The 18,948-nt window shown below is 44.0% G+C and overlaps 1 protein-coding gene across 6 annotated transcripts in view; it reads right to left on the reverse strand.

Moving 5' to 3' along the window:
* The window catches only part of LOC147458790 (ABC transporter B family member 25-like), a 115,754-nt gene that overhangs the window by 24,629 nt on the left and 72,177 nt on the right, over nt 1-18,948 (reverse strand). For all 6 annotated transcript variants that reach the window (XM_086510231.1, XM_086510230.1, XM_086510234.1 and 3 more), the window contains one exon: nt 12,768-12,846. In XM_086510231.1, coding sequence (XP_086366357.1) covers nt 12,768-12,846 — 79 coding nt within the window. The remainder of the gene's footprint in view (nt 1-12,767; nt 12,847-18,948) is intronic.

The following is an 18,948-nucleotide window of genomic DNA, read 5'->3' on the forward strand; positions in this document are numbered from 1 at the left end:
GAGCTCTAGCTGCTCGATCACAGCCTGCATTGCTTGGAGGTTTCAAGCATACAACCAAACGCTACCCAAACATCCCGTCTGCGTCGTTTGGAGGTTTTTCAACATACAATGAAACATTCCCCAATAGACATCCCGTTTGCGTCGTTTCGAGGTTTTCAAGCATACAACCAAACGCTCTCCAGACATCCTATGGTTCAGACAATACCAAAACAGCATTTCTCACTCCTGCACCCGTGAGTTAATCAACAAGCAATCAAACCGGTATTAAAACCAGTCACAAATCAAATCTGCACCAAGACAAGTGTGAAACAGATACCATCCATTTCAAACAAATTTCAAACTGGATCACCAAAGAAGTTCTCAAACAAAATCCAAAAAACTGCTAAATCAAACTCAAAAAGCATTCTCGACATCAGTTGAGCTCGAAAGTCGACAGGCCTTCCCCATTGAACCCTCCAACAAAATTAGGGTTAGATTTCCATAAGGTTGTAGCCGACCACATCATGGTCCATACGCTCTTGAATCGTTGAAACTAGCTTTGGATAGACAGTGTTCGTGTAGCGGTGATTATAGTCCAATGATATAGCAATCACACTGGGCCTCCAAGATTATCCTTTCGAGAAGAGACACCTGCTGAGAGACATCGATGAATTTCAAGTTGTAATCTGCTAGGGTTTCATGGCAAGCGTTTCAAAATACCCCACTCTGGTAGCCCCGTAAGCAATTAAGACGGGAGCACACCCGATGCACGATGGACTAAGGGTGCAAGTGGTTAATAAGTCCGGGGTTGGGACACGAAGATTCTTTGATAAAATTTCCTATAACACTTGCAACACCATCTTGCTCTGTCTGCTCTTTGGTAGGACCGATATGCTTTCAGAAAAGCACACGGCTGAAGCTTTGAACCACTGTAATGGGACAGGCACCACGTGCCAACGGAAAAGAACAGACTGAATAACTTTAAGCACTTCAAATATTAACTGAACAAAAAGAGATACATGACACACAAGACAGGGAGTAGCAGAGTTCCACCCCAAGAGAGCACTGGGCCCAAACCCTGGAGCCCCTTTCAGCATTTCTTTATAGCTTCAACATGGTACAACTCCCATGGCTCTGGTCTGCATCTCCTACGGATAGACTGCCAAAGTGGCCCATAGATCGTATTTAAAGGCCATAAGCCCAAAAGCAGTTTACATGAAAAGCATTATACATGAAAAGCATTAGCTTTAAAAAGCATCTGGTCCCAAAAGCAGTAGCACCAAAAGCTATCAACGCGTTTCACGGAAATCCGTACACTTGCCACGCTTGAAGCGCAAATCGCGGAAGTCCGCATTGTCTGCCATGTCATCAATCAACGTGAATTTCAAGATTGCCCGTACAACTGTGACATCAGGCCTTTTTGTGTGGATGTGTCCTGCTATATTTTAAGATCCTTTGTGTCCCTTGGGCCACATCGGATAGAGTCCCATAAGTTGGTAGAAACTTTTTTAAAAATAGGCCACTCGGCAAGACTTTGCAAGTTGGTAAAACTTCTTGTGCTGCTACTAGGGTTTAGGCCCCTCGGTCGGGATCTGCAAGTTGGCTCCGTTCTTCAATGGCTTGACACGTCAACAATTTGTGACAGTACTGAAGAGAATTGATGTTTCCGAATGCTTGCACACACTCATGGCCCACCCTTGTGGTTATTTGCAGGGGGAGTATTGAATGTTTGAAAAGTACTTTTTTTACTTATGACAATCTCACCCAAATTAGGAACATTCACTGGTTGGGACATCACAATGCAACACAAATGCGCACATATGTATGTTACAAGGCATAGAACAATATAGTCCCCGATGAACACTTCCCCCGCAAATAACCATCCCAGTTTGGGTTCAACGACTCCAATAACCTAAAGAGGTCCGGGCCATGAGATATAGAGGCCTTTTACAACCAAACTCTCCCCAGACTGTAGCCTACGTCACTTGGAGGTGCTGAGAGTAACCACTGCTCAGGCTTCTTAATACTCCCCGGTAAAAAACCATCCAGGTCTGGGCCATGAGTAGCAACAATACTCCCCCCGTCAATAACCACTAGGGTCTGGGCCCCAACGGGCCTCAAAGATCCATGCAACGAGACTTGAACTTGAGACATGGTACTCAAAAGAGATAAGTGGATAGAACCACCAGCTATGTATTGGTGCAATACATAGATTATGTTTGCGGCCGTTGATAAGATACAAAGAGTTGATACTTTCCCGTAGCCTAAAGGAGTTAGCTTGGTTGGTGGAGTCTTTGTTCTTTTGTGACTTGGGTAATGGGTTCAAAGACGACCAAGCAATACTGTGCGCTCATAAGGACGGGATGTGTGCGATTTGATTTAAAAAAAAAAATACAAAGAGTTGATACTTTCCCATAGCCTAAACTTCATTTTTTGTGTGCTTTACAAGGAAAGGATTTGGGCCTTGCGACGAGGCTAGTTATTAGGGTTGAAGATGGGATGTGGTTCTTGTTCTATCCTTTATCAAGAACTCCGATCTGGAATGACAAAACTGATTGTCCCTTGAAATGTTCCTCGGAATGACCCTCAATTTTTTTTGACCTGACTTGAGTTGTTTTGCAAATATAATGTAATTGCGTACGCTTACTCTTCTTTCAAGAAGGGGGGATGTCACAAACTCCTGACGTGTCAATCCGTTGAAGAGCTGAGCCAACCTGTAGATCCCGGGCAAGGGGCCTAAACCCTACGAGAAGCAGTAGCAGAAGAAGTCTGAAACGGGCCCGTAGGGCGGTAGGCTTTAGCTTTCACCCAAAATTCTTTACTTTAGACACACACAGAGAGCACTTTGGAAAGGTAACATGCAATGGGAATTAACACTTAAGCACACACATGGCTCGGAAGCTAGAATGCTCGGAGCAGACGCCGACAATCTGTAGGCCCCAAAATTGATGCCCCTTTCGGTATTTCTTTATTCTTTAGGAGGGTAGATTACAAAGAAGAGTCCTGGGAATCCTTTAACTGTATCCAGCTAGATACCACTTGTTCTGGCAAAATTTCAGTAGCATAACAGCCCCAAAACTTGCCCGAAGTTAATTCCCCTGCCAGAACTCGCTTCCACTAACATAAACCCTCTGATTCCTGCCCAAAAACAGTAAATTCAGCATGCTGTATTTACTGGTTTTTGCCCTGTTTTCAGCCCTAAACAGTCCCTGAACTGGCCTCTAGCAGTGGGCAATGTTCCCAATGGTTCTGGCGCCCGTATGGCTGAAAAACAGCCAAAATACAGCGCATAACCAGCACTAAAATCGCACCTGTAGGGTGTTGTGATCACCCTCACCGGTGCCTGCTTTTGGAGCAGCAGTTAGCTACTCCTGTTCCTGCTCAGAAAGGATCTTGCCTCAGCAAAAACGCATGTAATCACACAGCTGTACATGAGTCAAAGAAGAGCCCTCTTGTGGGGCATCACATTACTGCACGTAGGGAAGAGAGAGAGCAGTGTGAGGTGTGCAGGACATGACTTCTTGCACCACACTATACATGAGAGGGAAAGCTTGCAGTCAATAGCTCATAACCTGTGGCAAGCTGCAAATGAAGCTTCTCCCAGCTTAAAATTCAGCGCCCATTTTTCTGCATGAGGCAAGTACACTGGAAAGTGCCACTTGGCACATTTACAAGCATTTTCCCGTTTCGGGGTTGCCGCTTAAAAATCTCCCGACTGGGTGCCCAGTTGACTTTGCGGCAGAGTTCTAAAATGTTCCCCTTGTCATTCCGGAGGTAATGACACGAACAGATTTCGTGGCCCAAAATAGCAGTTCCCTAATTTTTAGAAGATGTTTCCGTTGGGCTCCCATTAGTCTTCTGACCATCTATCCCCATTTGGACCGCATCCAAAAATGCAATATGGCCCAACTATCGGGTACTTTCTTTTGCTGACCCCACCTTGACTTTATGACTTTATTGAGTTCACTTCCTAGTATCCACCAACTTGCTAAATGCGAGCGGGGGACCTATATGATCTTGAACTGAGCCTAGACATCCTCTTACTATACGAATTCCAGTGCCGACTAACTTCCCGTCTGCGGGTGAAACTACCGTTGACATTGGACATACAATGTCCGACCATTTGCAACTTCAAAAAGAGGGTCTTAAAAATAAAACAAAAATCATTGGAAATAAACCAACAACCAAGGTTAGCATTTGCCACGTCCTCGTGACATAGTTAACAGTTGCCACGTCCTCATGACATACCTCCCTCTTGCAATCGCAAACGTCCTAGATTGCATACCATAAATACACGCCACTGATAATCTTGTGTTGTTAGCACTCTTTTATCATCGCATGTATCCGCAAGAAAGATCGGAACACATAGATACAAATGATTTAATGAGACCTTCATACTTTTGTCATTTCCATCTATTACACTGAATTCATATGTACATTTGATGTGCTAGCTCTATCATTACCCCTCCTGTGCACACGTTGGGTTGGGGCATAGGTAGGTTGTAACCCAAAGGCTTCAAGGTAAAGCTACAATACATTTGGTGACTCTGACAATTCATGCTCTTCCATCCACTTTGCATCCATAAGCGAATCGTTCTTGAACTTCACTAAGTAGCGTCTTGCAACTTGTCCTTTAACTTTTCTGTCTTCATGTGCCAAAACTTGCTCAGGTACCAAGATCTCATCAAGTTCCTTAACTTTTGGTTGATCCTCATCTGACACATTACCCACGAAGGGTCTTAGCAGACTCACGTGAAACGCATTGTGAATCTTCTACGCATCAAGCAGTTTCAACCTGTAAGCCACATCGTTGATCTTGTCAAGCACTTGAAAAGGCCCGTAGTAACGCATGCTGAGCTTAGGAAACAGCCGTTCCTTGCCCTTCATCTTCTTTAACCTTGCCTTTTCGAACCTTAACAAAACCTAATCACCAGGTGATAACAGTAATTCACGACGGTGATGATAAGCAACCTTTTTCTACTTTGCCTGAGTCTTCTCCAAGGCAACTTTAATTTTCTTGTACATCTCATCCATGTTTTCAACATATCGATCAGCCTCAAAGATCTTGTCCTTCGTATGCAAAATGGGAGGAACTTTTTTGCCACCTTCAACAATTTCGAAAGGTGCCTTGCCAGTCGACAAATGCACCGTATTATTGTACGCATACTCAAGCATAGGCAAATACTGTTCCCACTTGCCCTTATTATCTGACACATAGCATTTCAGCAGATCTAAGACAGTAGAATAAGCCTCTTCTGACTGTCCATCAGTTTGTGGATGAAACGAAGACGAGAACTTGAGCGTAGTGCCCATGTTCTCAAACAATCCTCTCCATAACAATATTGTCATGCGAGGATCACGATCACTGACAATTGATTGTGGCATACCATGGTACTTAAACACATTGTACATGAACAAGCGTGCCATCTGATCAGATTTTATCTTCTTCCTGACAAGGATAAAATGGGCCTGCTTGCTGAACCTGTAGATAATGGTCCATATACCATCATTCCCTGTTGGCGTTCTTGGAAGATCAAAGATAAAGTCCATAGCAATGCTTTCCCATAGCTTATCCGCAATCGGCAGTGGTTGTAACAGTCCAGGTGCCTTTTGCCTGTCAAACTTGACCTTTTGGCAAATGAGGCATGCTCGCACAAAGGCATCCACATCTCTCCTCAAGGTAGGCCAATAGGAGAATGTCTCTACCGCTTTAACTGTCGCATCAATACCACGATGCCCTCCATAAGGTGGGACATGACTTTCTTCCATGACCTTATGTCACAATGGCCTAGTGACACAAAGTCTTCCATGCATCATCATAAAACCATCTCTGAGGAGGTAGTGCTCATGATGTTGCCCCTCTTGCAACCGTTCAGAGATCCTTGCAAAATCTTCATCAGTAGCATAGTGTTCCTTCATGTCATCCAACTCATGATGATAAGGAATGGACACACGTCAAATTTGTGGCTTCCTTGATAACGCATCAACCACAACATTCTTCTTGCCTTCCACATGCATAATCTGGAAGTGGAGCAAAGAAAGAATGTTTGCCCATCGCATATGATTTTCGGATAACTTTGACTGTGTTAAGAAGTATCGCAAGGTCTGATGGTCTGTCTAGACAACAAAATCAGCACCTAAGAGGTAGTGCTTCCAACTAGAAAGCGCATGAATCACGGCCAAGAGCTCTTACTCATAGACTTGCATAGTCCTCTCTGGCCCTTGCAAAATTCGGCTTTCATAAGCTACTACCCGTCCATCTTGCATTACCATTGCTTCGATGCTACTGAACACAATCCCAAGAAGCTTCTGACATCGTGCACAGTCTTCCGGTCTGGCCATGTCTTAATAGCTTCGACCTTTGCGGGATCTATTCTGACACCATATTTTGAGACTATGTGGCCAAGAAAGTGGATCTCTTCCAAGAAGCATTCACTTTTCTTAGGATTGACAAGTAGCCTGTGACTGCGCAGCTCTTCGAACACAATGGTCAAGTGACACCTATGCTCCTCTTCGTTCTTCGAATAGACTATCATGTCATCGAAGAACGTCCCAACAAACTGTTGATGCGAGAGGAAAATCCGGTCCATCATTTTGTTGAACGTGGCAGGAGCATTTGTTAGCCCAAACGGCATCACTAGAAACTCATAAAGACCAAATGTTGTTCTAAACGCAGTCTTGCGCACATCCTCTGGGTTTATACGAATCTGATGGTACCCACTCTTAAGGTCTATCCTGCTGAAAATTGCAGCACCCTCTAAACGATCGAGAATATCATCAATTCTAGGAATAGGAAACCTATTCTTGATGGTATTCTTATTCAACGCATGGTAATCAATACACATGCGCCATGAGCCATTCTTTTTTTGCACTAGGAGCACTGGGGAGCAATAGGGTGAAGAACTAGGCTGAATCACCCCCTTCTCTAATAACTCCTCAACCTGGCCCATAATCTCTTTCTGTTGCGCCGCACTAACTCTGTAGGGAGGTCTATTTGGTGGGCTACACCCTAGTACCAAATCTATCCGATGGTCTTCACGTCTCTCTGGCGGCAATTGCGACAATAATGAATCAGAAAAACAGTCACTAAACTCTTGCAAAAATGCTGACCTTTCTTTATCTAGCACAGATAAATTTGACTGACAATTATCTGAGACACCACGTGCAAAAATCAAGTACAAGAAAGATGATTCTTTATTACAAAAGTGATAGCAGAAGCAAATACAATAGGGACAGACTCCCCTTTGAGCTTTACATCCAAAACATGAGTTTTGCCCCTAAGCTGAAGGGTGATCGTCTTGCCGAAGGCATCCAGCACGCCATCTACTCTGAACACCCACGGAATTCCAAGTAGCGCATCGCACCCTTCCAATGGCATGATATAAAATTCTTCTGTGTCTACATATGACTGAATATGCAGATGCAGCTTTCTAATAATGGGAGTAACACACTCTGAGTGGCCATGACATGCCAACCCTGCCTCTACCGTGTACCCCATCTCTTCAGCTCTGATGCCCAGCTTCAGAGCTAACTTTGGTAAGATAAAGTTTGCTTTGGCACCTGGATCAAATAAGATGAATGTTGTCTGATCTCTAACTTTACCCCATGCTCTGCATAACTCGCTCGTATGTAAACTGGGCCTGTCACCCACCATATCTGGCACCAAACCTGCCGTGGGTTAGGCTTCTTGCCTTTCTGGTCCTCTTTATCATCTGAGTCAGCTGGTCTTTTCCTTTGTTGACAATTGGTAGCAAAGAGACTAGGCTGCTCACATGTGAAGCATTTGTTTTCAGCCATTAGAACCTCTTTTCCTCGAGCGACTTAAGCACAAAAGGCTTCCTTTTCTGTTTCTTTGCCTACGCTCCAAAAGTCCCGGCTGAATCCTTGTCTTGGGTGGCCTAATCTGACCCTTGTGACGCTTCAAGAGCTGTTTTCACAAAGGACTTCTTCGCTAAATTTTTCTTCTGCTGCCCTCCTTTCTCGTTGCTCGGAAACCCACTATCCTCTCCTTTCAACAAGGCAAGACCACTGTTAGCAACTTCCATGAGCTGGGTGAGGGTAGCTACTCTGTTCTTGGTACAGTAGTCCCAAAGCCCTTTAGGCAACCCACAACAGCACTTCTCTATCTGCTCTGTCGATGGCACAAATCTGTAGAACGTCATTGAGAGTAACGCTTTACAAAACCTCCGATTGTACTCCAGCAAGCTCTAGCATGTAGCCGAAGTAAGTTCGTGCCAATCTGTCATGACGTCAGCTTCAAATTCATTTGACAGCCAAGCAGATGCAAACATTTGCTTGAAGTAGACCCATGTGGCGGGTTCCTGTCCTTGCATTAACAATATCATTCATCATGTAAGCGCATTGTCTTTCAAGAAAGTGGCAGCTTTCCTGACCTTACAGGCCTCTGTGAAATTCCCTCTTGCATAAGCTGTATCAAACTGCTGGAGGAAAGTGAGAGCCTTTGCCTTATCCTTGAAGCCGCTAAAAGTGTTGAACTTTACGGCTGCACCACCTTCTTTGCAAGCTTTTGGCTTTTCCAGTGCCCCCAAATTGTCATAAGGAATGGTCTGTAATTGTAGTAGGAATCATCGGCACATCTTGGACATTAACATTTTGCATCACAGGTGCCATATCTCGCTGCTGTCCAGAAAAACCAGCCATGCCAAAATGAGCCTGAGGCATGTGGCACCCCAAACTGGCCCTGGTTGCTCTGAAAACCTTGCTGCATGCCAATGCTACCATACATGGGGTTTGGCATCATGCCTTGCATACCCCTAAACACTGTTCCTAGCATGTAGGGCTCACTTCCAGGCACATAATCAGCCATACTGGAACACAGATCCACCCCGAAATACCCAAGATGTACCGTGGAAAAACTGGGTGTATTGCTTGGTAACCAGTTCCCTGTCTATTCAAGACAGCATGCGGGCTCTGAAAGGTGGTGGGTTATATTGGCATAGCCTGTGGAATAGGCGTCCTAACCACCTGTTCAAGAACGGGAGGAACCTGTTTTGGAGCCCCTGACTTCGCAACATGCGAATGTTTCCCATCCTGCTGAGACGCATAAATTACTTGGGCTTGAGCCTCAGCAAGCTCTGTTCACGGTGTAGGTTGCCTATTTGCTGTGGCACTGGTGGTGCTTGCAAGAACTCCATAAACCTTGGGTTCTGCACCAGTTGCGAAAACACATTTACCGTGGCAACTAACTGAGTCCTGAACGCATCATCCTCAAGTTGCCCAGTCATAAAGCCGTATACTGGAGGGACATTCACATCACCAGGAGATACAAACGGGCGTGGCCATGAGCTCTCGCCAATCTCGAACACCATAGGAACTTCCTATCTGTCCTTCGAAGAAAAACCCTCTTCCATAATGCCCTTTCTTTTGTCGGCCATAGTGTAATCCCGCGTTCCTGTACTCTGTGTCTTTACCCAAAACAATCGAGGCTCACTTCTTAAGGAAAAAGTGATTGACGTCCCGGCAGCAGAACCTTGAAACCGGCCCGTAGGGCGGTCGGCTTTGCCTTTCACCCGAAATTCTTTACTTTAGACATACACAAAGAGCACTTTGGAAAGGTAGCCTGCAACGGGAATTAACACTTAAGCACACACACGGCTTGGAAGCTAGAATGCTCCGAGCAGACGCCGACAACCTGTAGGCCCCAAAATTGGCGCCCCTTTCGGTATTTCTTTATTCTTTATGAGCGTAAATTACAAAGAAGAGTCCTGGAAATCCTTCAACTATATCCAGCTAGATACCACTTGTTCTGGTAAAATTTCGGCAACATAACAGCCCCAAAACTTGGCCAAAACCAATTCCCCTCTTGGAACTCGCTTCCACTGACATAAACCCTCTGATTCGTGCCCAAAAACAGTAAATTCAGCATGCTGTATTTACTGGTTTTTGCCCTATTTTCAGCCTTAAACAGTCCCTAAACTGTCCTCTAGCAGTGGGGCACTGTTCCCAATGGTTTTGGCGTCCGTATGGCTGAAAAACAGTCAAAATACAGCGCATAACCAGCACTAAAATTGCACCTGTATGGTGAGGTTATCACCCTCACCGGTGCTTGCTTTTGGAGCAACAGTTAGCTACTCCTGTTCGTGCTCAGAGAGGCTCTTGCCTCAGCAAAAACGCATGTAACCACACAGCTGTACATGAGTCAAATGAAGAGCCCTCTTCTGGGGCATCACATTACTACATGTAGGGAAGAAAGAGAGCAGTGTGAGGTGTGAAGGACATGACTTCTTGCACCACACTGTACATGAGAGGGAAAACTTGCAATCAATACCTCTTAACATGTGGCAAGCTGCAAATAAAGGTCCTCTCAGCTTCAAATTCAGCGGCCATTTTTATGCATGAGGCAAGTACACAGGAAATGCTACTTGGCACATTTACAAGCATTTTCCCATTTCGGGGTTGCCGCTTAAAAATATCCCGACTGGTTGACCAGTTGACTTTGCGGCAGATTTCTAAAATGTTCCTCTTGTCATTCCCGAGGTAATGACGCGAACAAATTTCACGGCCCAAAATAGCAATTCCCTAATTTTTAGGAGATACTTCAGTTGGGCTGGTCTTCTGACCATCAATCCCCATTGGGACCGCATCCAAAAATGCAATGTGGCGGAACTGTCGGGTACTTTCTTTTGGTAAGCCCACCTTGACTTTGTGCCTTTATTAAGTTCACTTCCTAGTATCCACCAACTTGCTAAGTGCGACGGGGAGACCTATATGATCTTAAATTGAGCCTAGACATCCTCTTACTATATGAATTCTAGTGCCGACCAACTTCCCATCTGCGGGTGAAACATTGGCCATACAATGTCCGACCATTTGCAACTTCAAAAAGAGGGTCTTAAAGATAAAACAAAAATCATTGGAAATAAACCAACAACTAAGGTTAGCAATTGCCACATCCTCGTGACATAGTTAGCAGTTGCCATGTCCTCGTGACATAGTTACCAGTTGCCACGTCCTCGTGACAAAGTCTTACCAACTTACAGATCCTCGCCAAGTGGGGCAATTTTTCTAAAGAAGTTTTACCAACTTATGGGACCCCGTCCGATGGAGGCCCAAGTACCTAGGGGGCATAAAAACAATTAAAAAAAGCACGACCTACACTCAAAAAGTCTTTTAAGTAAAAGCTGATGACGTAGCTACTTGTGCGGATGCCCCCGCAAATTGCACTAATATTGCTGATGTGGACTGTACGGATTGCCGCAATTTGCGTTGGCAATTGCTGATGTGGCAGAGCTGTACGATTTCTTGCTTTTGCATTGGACATCTTCTGGCGCAATTGCTTTTGAGACCAAATGCTTTTTAAAGCTGATGCTTTTCATGTAAACTGCTTTTCCGGCCACGAGCCCTTAGCTGTGTGCCTAGGGCCTACTCTCTGACAGTCGTCCGCGTGGAGGTGCAGAGTGAAGGGTTCCAGCATTGTACTGAGTTGAAGCAATATAAAGAAATACCCAAAGGAGCACGAGGGTTTGGGGCCAGTGCTCTCTCGGGGTGAAACTCGGCCACTCCCCGTCTCATGTGTCGTGCATCTCTTTCAGTTCAGTTATTTGAAGTGCTTAAAAGTTGTCTCGCCTGTTCTTTTCTGTTGGCACATGGTGCCCTCCCATAAAAAGTTTCAGTCTAGAAGCCGCAACATGCCACATTGGAAGCACCTTGGGAGGATTGAGGAGGTCATGGAGGGGCAGGGCATTATACTCCTAAATTCAAACACACATCAGAACCTCGAGATCTAGAGTAGAGGGTTCCCAATCACATGAAGTCCATGCAAGAAAGCTCAGCAATAGGGTCCAAAGTTGCAATTTACATGAGCACTAAAAAAAATTGTTGACTGAGTATACTTTGCTTGAGGAGCTTGAGCAGCTTGATGATGTGACAAGGAGGCGCAGACACACGAACATGTAGTTAAAAATGAACATAAGTGTTGAGCAAGGCTGGGATTATCCTTTATGACAAAAACATGAAAGGATACACTCGTGGTATGGTGTTTCTAGCACATCTATACTGTTTCAGTTTCCTAGGAAGTATGCCTCATAATTATGGCTGCCATATCATATTATCACCGTAAAACAGATATAAATTCTTGACCTTAACATCTGAGCAAAGAGTGGGACTATCTAGCCACTCCAGCTGAGAAAAAGAGACATGAGATAAAGAAGGTCAGTTTAGATGGAGTATGCTTTATTTACAACACGGGACATCCCGTATCAAAACATACACTACGTTTCATAACATTTTCTATTCTAACGATTTTTTTGCTTAAAACGGATTCTATTCTAATGTCTTTTGCTAGTTGATCAAGTGTATTTTAGAGCTTCATGGTGCTTGTTTATGTATGCTATGGTTAAACATTGAAGATCCCTCTTCATTTGTCCTGATTAAAGTATCATATCTAAAAAAGTTGACGTATTTTATTGTTTATTCTCAAAAATACGTCTAGTACACATGTTGTACACCATGTATTAAACGTCCTGTTTTGTACCTTGCCTACTATGAGTATGCACTACCTTAGTGGCTCCACTCTTGCATTCTTTTTCTCCACACTTACTGTTTGCGGGGTGTTTCTAGACTTTTGTACTCTTAACGCTGTGGCTCATTTGCTTGAATGCAGTGAGCTATGGCTATGAAAAAAAAAAAAGGGTACTCTTTGTTCCTCACCTCAAAACAGAAATGATTGAACGGCTTGCCTCTCCTACTTGCCTTGTTGGGCAATCATTCCAAGTATTACAGTAAATCCAATGGGCATAAAATTGTCTCACTTGAAGAGAGAAGCTTACTTGAAGCACCCAGTCATTAGGTCGTGAAGGATATGAAAACCAAACAGAATCCAGCTCCATCTCCGCTTTATCTGCTCCACTGGAATATTTGTGCACACGAGTGTAAACATATAAATTTCTGCCGTCTTCAAGCAACAGTTGACTCAATCATTTGAGATCACAACCAAAGGCTTAAAAGTTATCTGTAATTGTGTTCTAGGTATAAGGAAAAGCAACTACAACTCTAAAGGAAGAGAAACAGAACAAATTTTGGATTGGTCTGTTCATTGAAGTAGTTTAGGTTTAAAAATTCCAATAAAAGAACTGCCATTAATGCATGTTTCTCCTACATCTCATATATCACCAGTTATTTACCCTTAATTTACCTTTACAGAATTTATAACAAGCAAATACAGTACCTTTAATAGCTTGTTCAGGATCGTGCAAAGAAATGGGCAAAATATTAACAGCACAAAAGGCTAATTTAACAGAGCACAGAACAGGAAGCATCTCGTTTGAAAAAATATGGAGACAGTGTTTGTCCATCTACAAGATTCTGCCCAGGCTGTTCCTCTGACAGCTTCACTGTAATACTAAACCCGACATCAACCATTTTGCAAACTCTATACTTTAAAGGCAACAGGACAGAAGAATTCTTTACATTGAATTCTACTGAATAGTCTGGAATTTTCTCAATTCAGAGGAACCATAGTTGTCATCTATGATGTCGTAACAGTAAGTTAAATGCAACATTAATCTGGCGCTAAATAGATGAGAAAAGTCATGCAAGTAAGAAAAAAACAAAAAATTAAAAATTAAAAAACTGAAAATTTTGAACACATGATTTTAAGCGTGTACGTGGAGATGAGACCAGACATTTTTGTTTTTAGTCTTTCCTTTTGTCACAAAAGTGATTCCATGGCAGCCCGACAGCATTAGAGGAAAGAGGGGGGGGAGAGAAATCGGACGCCAGTGATGACATTGCAGCTTGCTGTACAGCATGCTGATGTGGCACTTTCGCAAATCATGGTGGGAAAAACCGGGTGCTGATGTAGCAGTTTTACTCAGTATGAATAGAGCTTTTGGGCATCAAGTTTTAGCTATTGATTTTGGGACCAAGTGCCAGCTTTTTAGTCTTTTGCTTTTCAAGGAATTAAAATATGAGCCTAGAGGGCCACTCCTGCAGATCAGCTTGGTAGAGGATTGCAAAGTGGGCTTCTCTGACATTGGTACTTAGTGATTGATTGATATAAGGGAAGTACCGAAAGAGGCACCAAACTTTGGGGTCAATGCAATCCGTCTTTTTGGAGCACACACTATGGATTCTAACAAAGAATCTGATCAAGAACGGGAACATGTCCCAACTACAGTTTTATGGGAAGATGGAAAAAAGGACTCGAATAACAACAAATAGAAAAAGAGGAGTTGAATAATTCACACAAGTAAACTCTCCTCGAGGATCCACAACTTGTAGATCTTCGACGGCAGCTCCATTTCAGCACTTGTGCAAAGCACCTGATGAAGTTTTCTAAGGATACAAAATATGCCGAGTTTTTGAAGGCTCAACGAGTTTCAAAGTTCTATGAGAGGGGGCAGAAGGTCGCCAATCCTCCTCTCAAGTGGTCCAAGAAAGTTATACTCATGGAGCACGCTACGGGCAAGATCATTCACTTATGCTATGGATGAGCCAGTGACCAAAACTGCCAAAAACGAAGCATCAAAGGACAAGAAGAAATCTAAGAAGTTGGTGCAAAAAAAAGAAATCCACCACCCCAATCTATCGAGCCAAAGACGAAGTATTACAAGTGGCCAAAGTGCTTCGGATGTGGAGAAACAAGACTATCTTAGCCAAGTGTCTAAGAAAGAGGAGAAAGACAAACCCCAAACAACCAAAGGGGCAAAAGAGCGAGCTAAGAAGGGAAAAATGAAGGCCGGACTTGTACCAGATTTTATGGGGAAGCCTGAGGATCACAAAGATCCCAATACAGAGCTCTGTGGGGCGTGGGGCAAAGTACAAGATCAAGAAGCCTTGATTTTCTGTGATAGCAAAGCCAGGGCCAACTTTATCTCAACAGAGATGGTGGCTCGTTTGGGGATCAATGTAATAGACTTGGGCACCCCAAGCCAAGAATCTGATGCAACACACGTGAGAGATATTGAAAACAACTTAACAAAACTGAAAGAGAGACGAAACGGCACGACGAAGTTCCATGCCAAGAGAGATTGCCCAAAAAGACTGGCGCCCCTTTTAGTATTTCTTTATTATTGATGCTTCACAAAGTACAATGTCCAAGGGTCCTCGTATGTGCCGCGCTCCACAACTTACAACTGGCAAGAGAGAGACCTTGGCACTTTATTTATAGGCCCTTGGCCTTCCAAAAGCAATTACATGAAAAGATTCAAGTCCAAAGCATTGGGCCCCAAAAGCAAGCGCTAGGGCAGCCAGTGCAATTCGTGAAAATCCGTACGGTGCCACGTCAACAGTCAACGTGAATCGCGGGGCGTCGTACAATGCTGCCACATCAACATCTCCACACGATTTTGGGTCCAGCTTCAATTAAAAATAGGTTTTTGGCCCCTCGGCCGGAGTACCATAAGTTGGTACAACTTACGAGCTTCAATTTCTTTAATTTAGGCCTTTAACCTAGGCTCTGTAAGTTGGTAAGACTTTATCTGCATCTTTCACTAGGGTTTGGACCTCCCTCTGTCTGGAGTACGTCCAAGCGTCCATGCCACATCATCACTTTGTGACATACTCCCCTCTTGAAAGAAATTGTAATCACCCTCAATTACGCCCTCAAAACCAACATAAGCTAGAAACTAGTTCAGTAGACACTGACTCTAAGTACCGACGCACTAGAACACACATATCCAGTAGTTGCACCAAGAAGACAGTCACTGAACATTCAAATCACATTGACATCACTATTCCTATCGAGATCTTGGATGAGAATCATGATCTATGGTAGCGTATTTAGCAATCACATTCAGATCTCACCGATCTCTCGCGGATGTCTTGATTAATGAAACCTTGTTACTATCATATCCACATTACCTCTCAGCTGAACAAGACCAAAATGTTGCACTCATCTCGTCTTCCAAACTTGCACTCAAACAATGCACACATGAGAGAGCATATATAACACATTTATTTTAGGAATTTCCATTTCGAAGTATCTCTTTTCATAAAGTCATACAGCAGAATATTGTTAGCCCGTCAATATCCATCACAAAGAAAACCAAAGACTTTATTCCATCTAGTAATCTGTGACAAAGGAGCGGAGTAACTCTTCTCTTGTGCAGTCTCAGCTGCACTAGATTCAACCCGCTCATCATGGGGAACTCTTGGAATAGTCGAAGCTAGACCAAAAGCCTGAAGGTAAAGTTTCAAAATCTGAGGAGTATCTGCTAGGTCCTCCTCCTCCATCCACTTCGCATCCAATAGCCGGATAGTTCTTATACTTGACTAAGAACCACCATATCACTTTACCTTTCACTTTCCTTTCCTTGTGAGCCAATATCTAATCTGGAACAAGAATCTCCTCGGTCTCCTCCACTTCAGGTTGCCCCTCACGCTGCTTGTCCACTGGCACCTTACGTTTGAAAGGTTTCAACAGACTCACATGAAATGCATTGTGAATCTTCCAAGTATTTGGTAACTTCAATCTAAAGGACACATCATTGATCTTCTCTTGAATCTAGAAAGGGCCATAGTATCGCATACTTAGCTTTGGAAAAAGCCCTCCTTCCCCTTTCATTTCCGTAGGCGTGCCTTCTCATATCGTAAAAGCACCCAATCATTCTCCTTCAGCAGCTGCAAGTCACGTCGATGCTTGTCCGCTTCCTTCTTATGTCATGCTTGAGACTTCTCGAAAACCTCGTGCACCTTAGCAAAAGCAGTGTCCACATCCGGAGTGTGCTCATCTGCTTCAAAAATTTTATCTTTGGTGCTTAGAAAAGGTGGAACCTTCTTAGCACCCTCGATTACCTCAAGTGGTGCCTTCCCCGTAGATGTATGAAATGTGGTGTTGTAGGCAAACTCCACCAAGGGCAAATACTTTTCCCACTGAGCCTTTTAATCCGAAAAAATGACTTCAACAAGTCCAAAACCACTGAATTGGCTATCTCAGATTGCCCGCTAGGCTGTGGGTGGAATGAGGATGAGAGCTGCAACCGTGTGCCAATGTTCTTCAATTGCCCACCAAAACAAACTTGTGAATGGGGGATCGTTGTCCGAAACTGTCACCAGGAAGTGTATTTTTCCTGTTGCCTTATTCAAATATGTACTATATACTTTTATTTATTTTATTTTTACTTGATTTCTCTGGAACCCTTGCAGTGGACATTGCATGGCCAGTGTGAAACGGCTGAACGGTTTCTTGCATCGGGAATCTAGGTCAGTTAGTCTGGAACTAGAGGGGCCAGCTAGTACTAAATTCTGATGAGTATGGAAGCCTGTGTGCGCCATAAGGGAATTTGGGCCACTCGGCAAGTCACAACTTTATAAGTTGGGGGGAACTAGGAAATTAAACCAAAGAAGCAAAGTGGAAGGCAGTAGGAGAGCAGTCTGCAGGTAAACACACACACTCCAGGCTCTCATCCCAAGAGGGGGCGCGCAAAACTAAGAGTGGAGGCTGATTTTATCATTAAGTGACCTATTGTGTGTGTGTGAGTAGACGGTGCAGGTTCACAACTTTAATGCAAAGCTTGCCTTCTCCTTTGTCTCATGTAGCGCGATGATTTGCTCTTCCGCATCTCTCTCGAGTCTCTCCCCTTTGCACATATGGTAACGCCATACTAGTTAGGCTACTCAGTTGACTATGCATAGTTCTGGGGTTTTATGTACGTTTGCCAAGGCAAGAGCCTTCTAACCAGGGACCGGATTAGTTAATTGCTAATCCCCCACAGGTACGCACAGTTCCATTGTGAAAGATTGCAAATTGGGCGAGTTTTCTTGCGTGAGAACTCGTCCAAATTACAGGTAAATTGTCCTATTGTGTGCGGGAGCCCTTGGGACACGCGTAGACGTGTTTGCTCCGCTAAAAACAATCCAAAACAGAGAATTACAGCTTGTTGTGTTTTTCTGTAGGTTTAGGTTTTCACACCTAAACTGCAAGGAAACACCAGGGGAGCCCCAAGAAAGCCTTGGGATGCGTGTACGGTTTTGCGCACCTGATAGTCGTAAAACAGGGAATTACAGCACGCTGAAATTCTGTTAAAGCTCATTAGAAAGCTTCTAAATTGCGAGGGAATCCGTCCTAGACATGTACTTTTGACCTACAAGGGATTTGGCGTCGTTAGGCTGCCGAAATTGGGTCATAAACCTGTAATTTCAGCCCTCGCCACGTTTGGACAGCTTTGTGAGACTTTGATCTACGTGTTCGGGTCATCTATTTTCAATTGAATAAAGAAATACCAAAAGGGGCACGAGTCTTTTGGGCCTACGGGGTGTCGATCTTCGTGTACACAGTGACATTCTAGTCACTGGAAGCATCTATGTTCTCTTTTCTTCTCAATGCTCTGTGTAAAGTTAACAGGTAGTTAAATTAGTTCCGCCCTGTACGGTGTACAGGCCGGTTATATGGTTCCATCGACGAGATAGCCACTTTTTCTTCAAAAGGTACAGTGTGGATTGTTGTGGGTTAAAGCAACACAGAGCTTGCCGTTATGGCAAAGAAGAGAGACCAAGTACCTAAAGAGGTATCTTCCTCACATGGCACAGAAAAAGTTTTTTCAACTCTTAAAGAAGAGGACAGGCTGTTCAGAGCTCAACTGCGTAGCTGCATGGAAATGTTTCAATAGTTGGCTAAGAATCCAAGGATGCAGGAATTCTTACAGGCTCTTACACAGGAATGTCAAGCTCCAACACAGGGCATGATTGAGCCGTTGCAGGAAAAGGCGATTTTCACTGCACAGAGGACTCGTGATGCTCGAGGGAAAGCCCATGTGGTTGAGCAACCAGCGGTATCCATTGATCCAAGGCAATTTCCTTTACTTGGACAGGAATTGTTTGTGAATGGTCAAGGGAGTAACGAGCAGGCTATGCGTCAGACCCTTCCCTTACCTACTTCATAACCCTGGTTATTTTGGAGGTGGTCCAGTGTTTCAAGCTATGGCTGGACCTTCGACAAGTCATATGCCAGGGAATGTGTTTGTGACAATGCAAACAAGCATAGTTAACCTATGTATGGGAACATGGGTG

Source organism: Adiantum capillus-veneris, chromosome 4 (genome assembly GCF_014529385.1).
Source record: "Adiantum capillus-veneris isolate H3 chromosome 4, ASM1452938v2, whole genome shotgun sequence".
Taxonomy (NCBI): Eukaryota; Viridiplantae; Streptophyta; class Polypodiopsida; order Polypodiales; family Pteridaceae; genus Adiantum; species Adiantum capillus-veneris.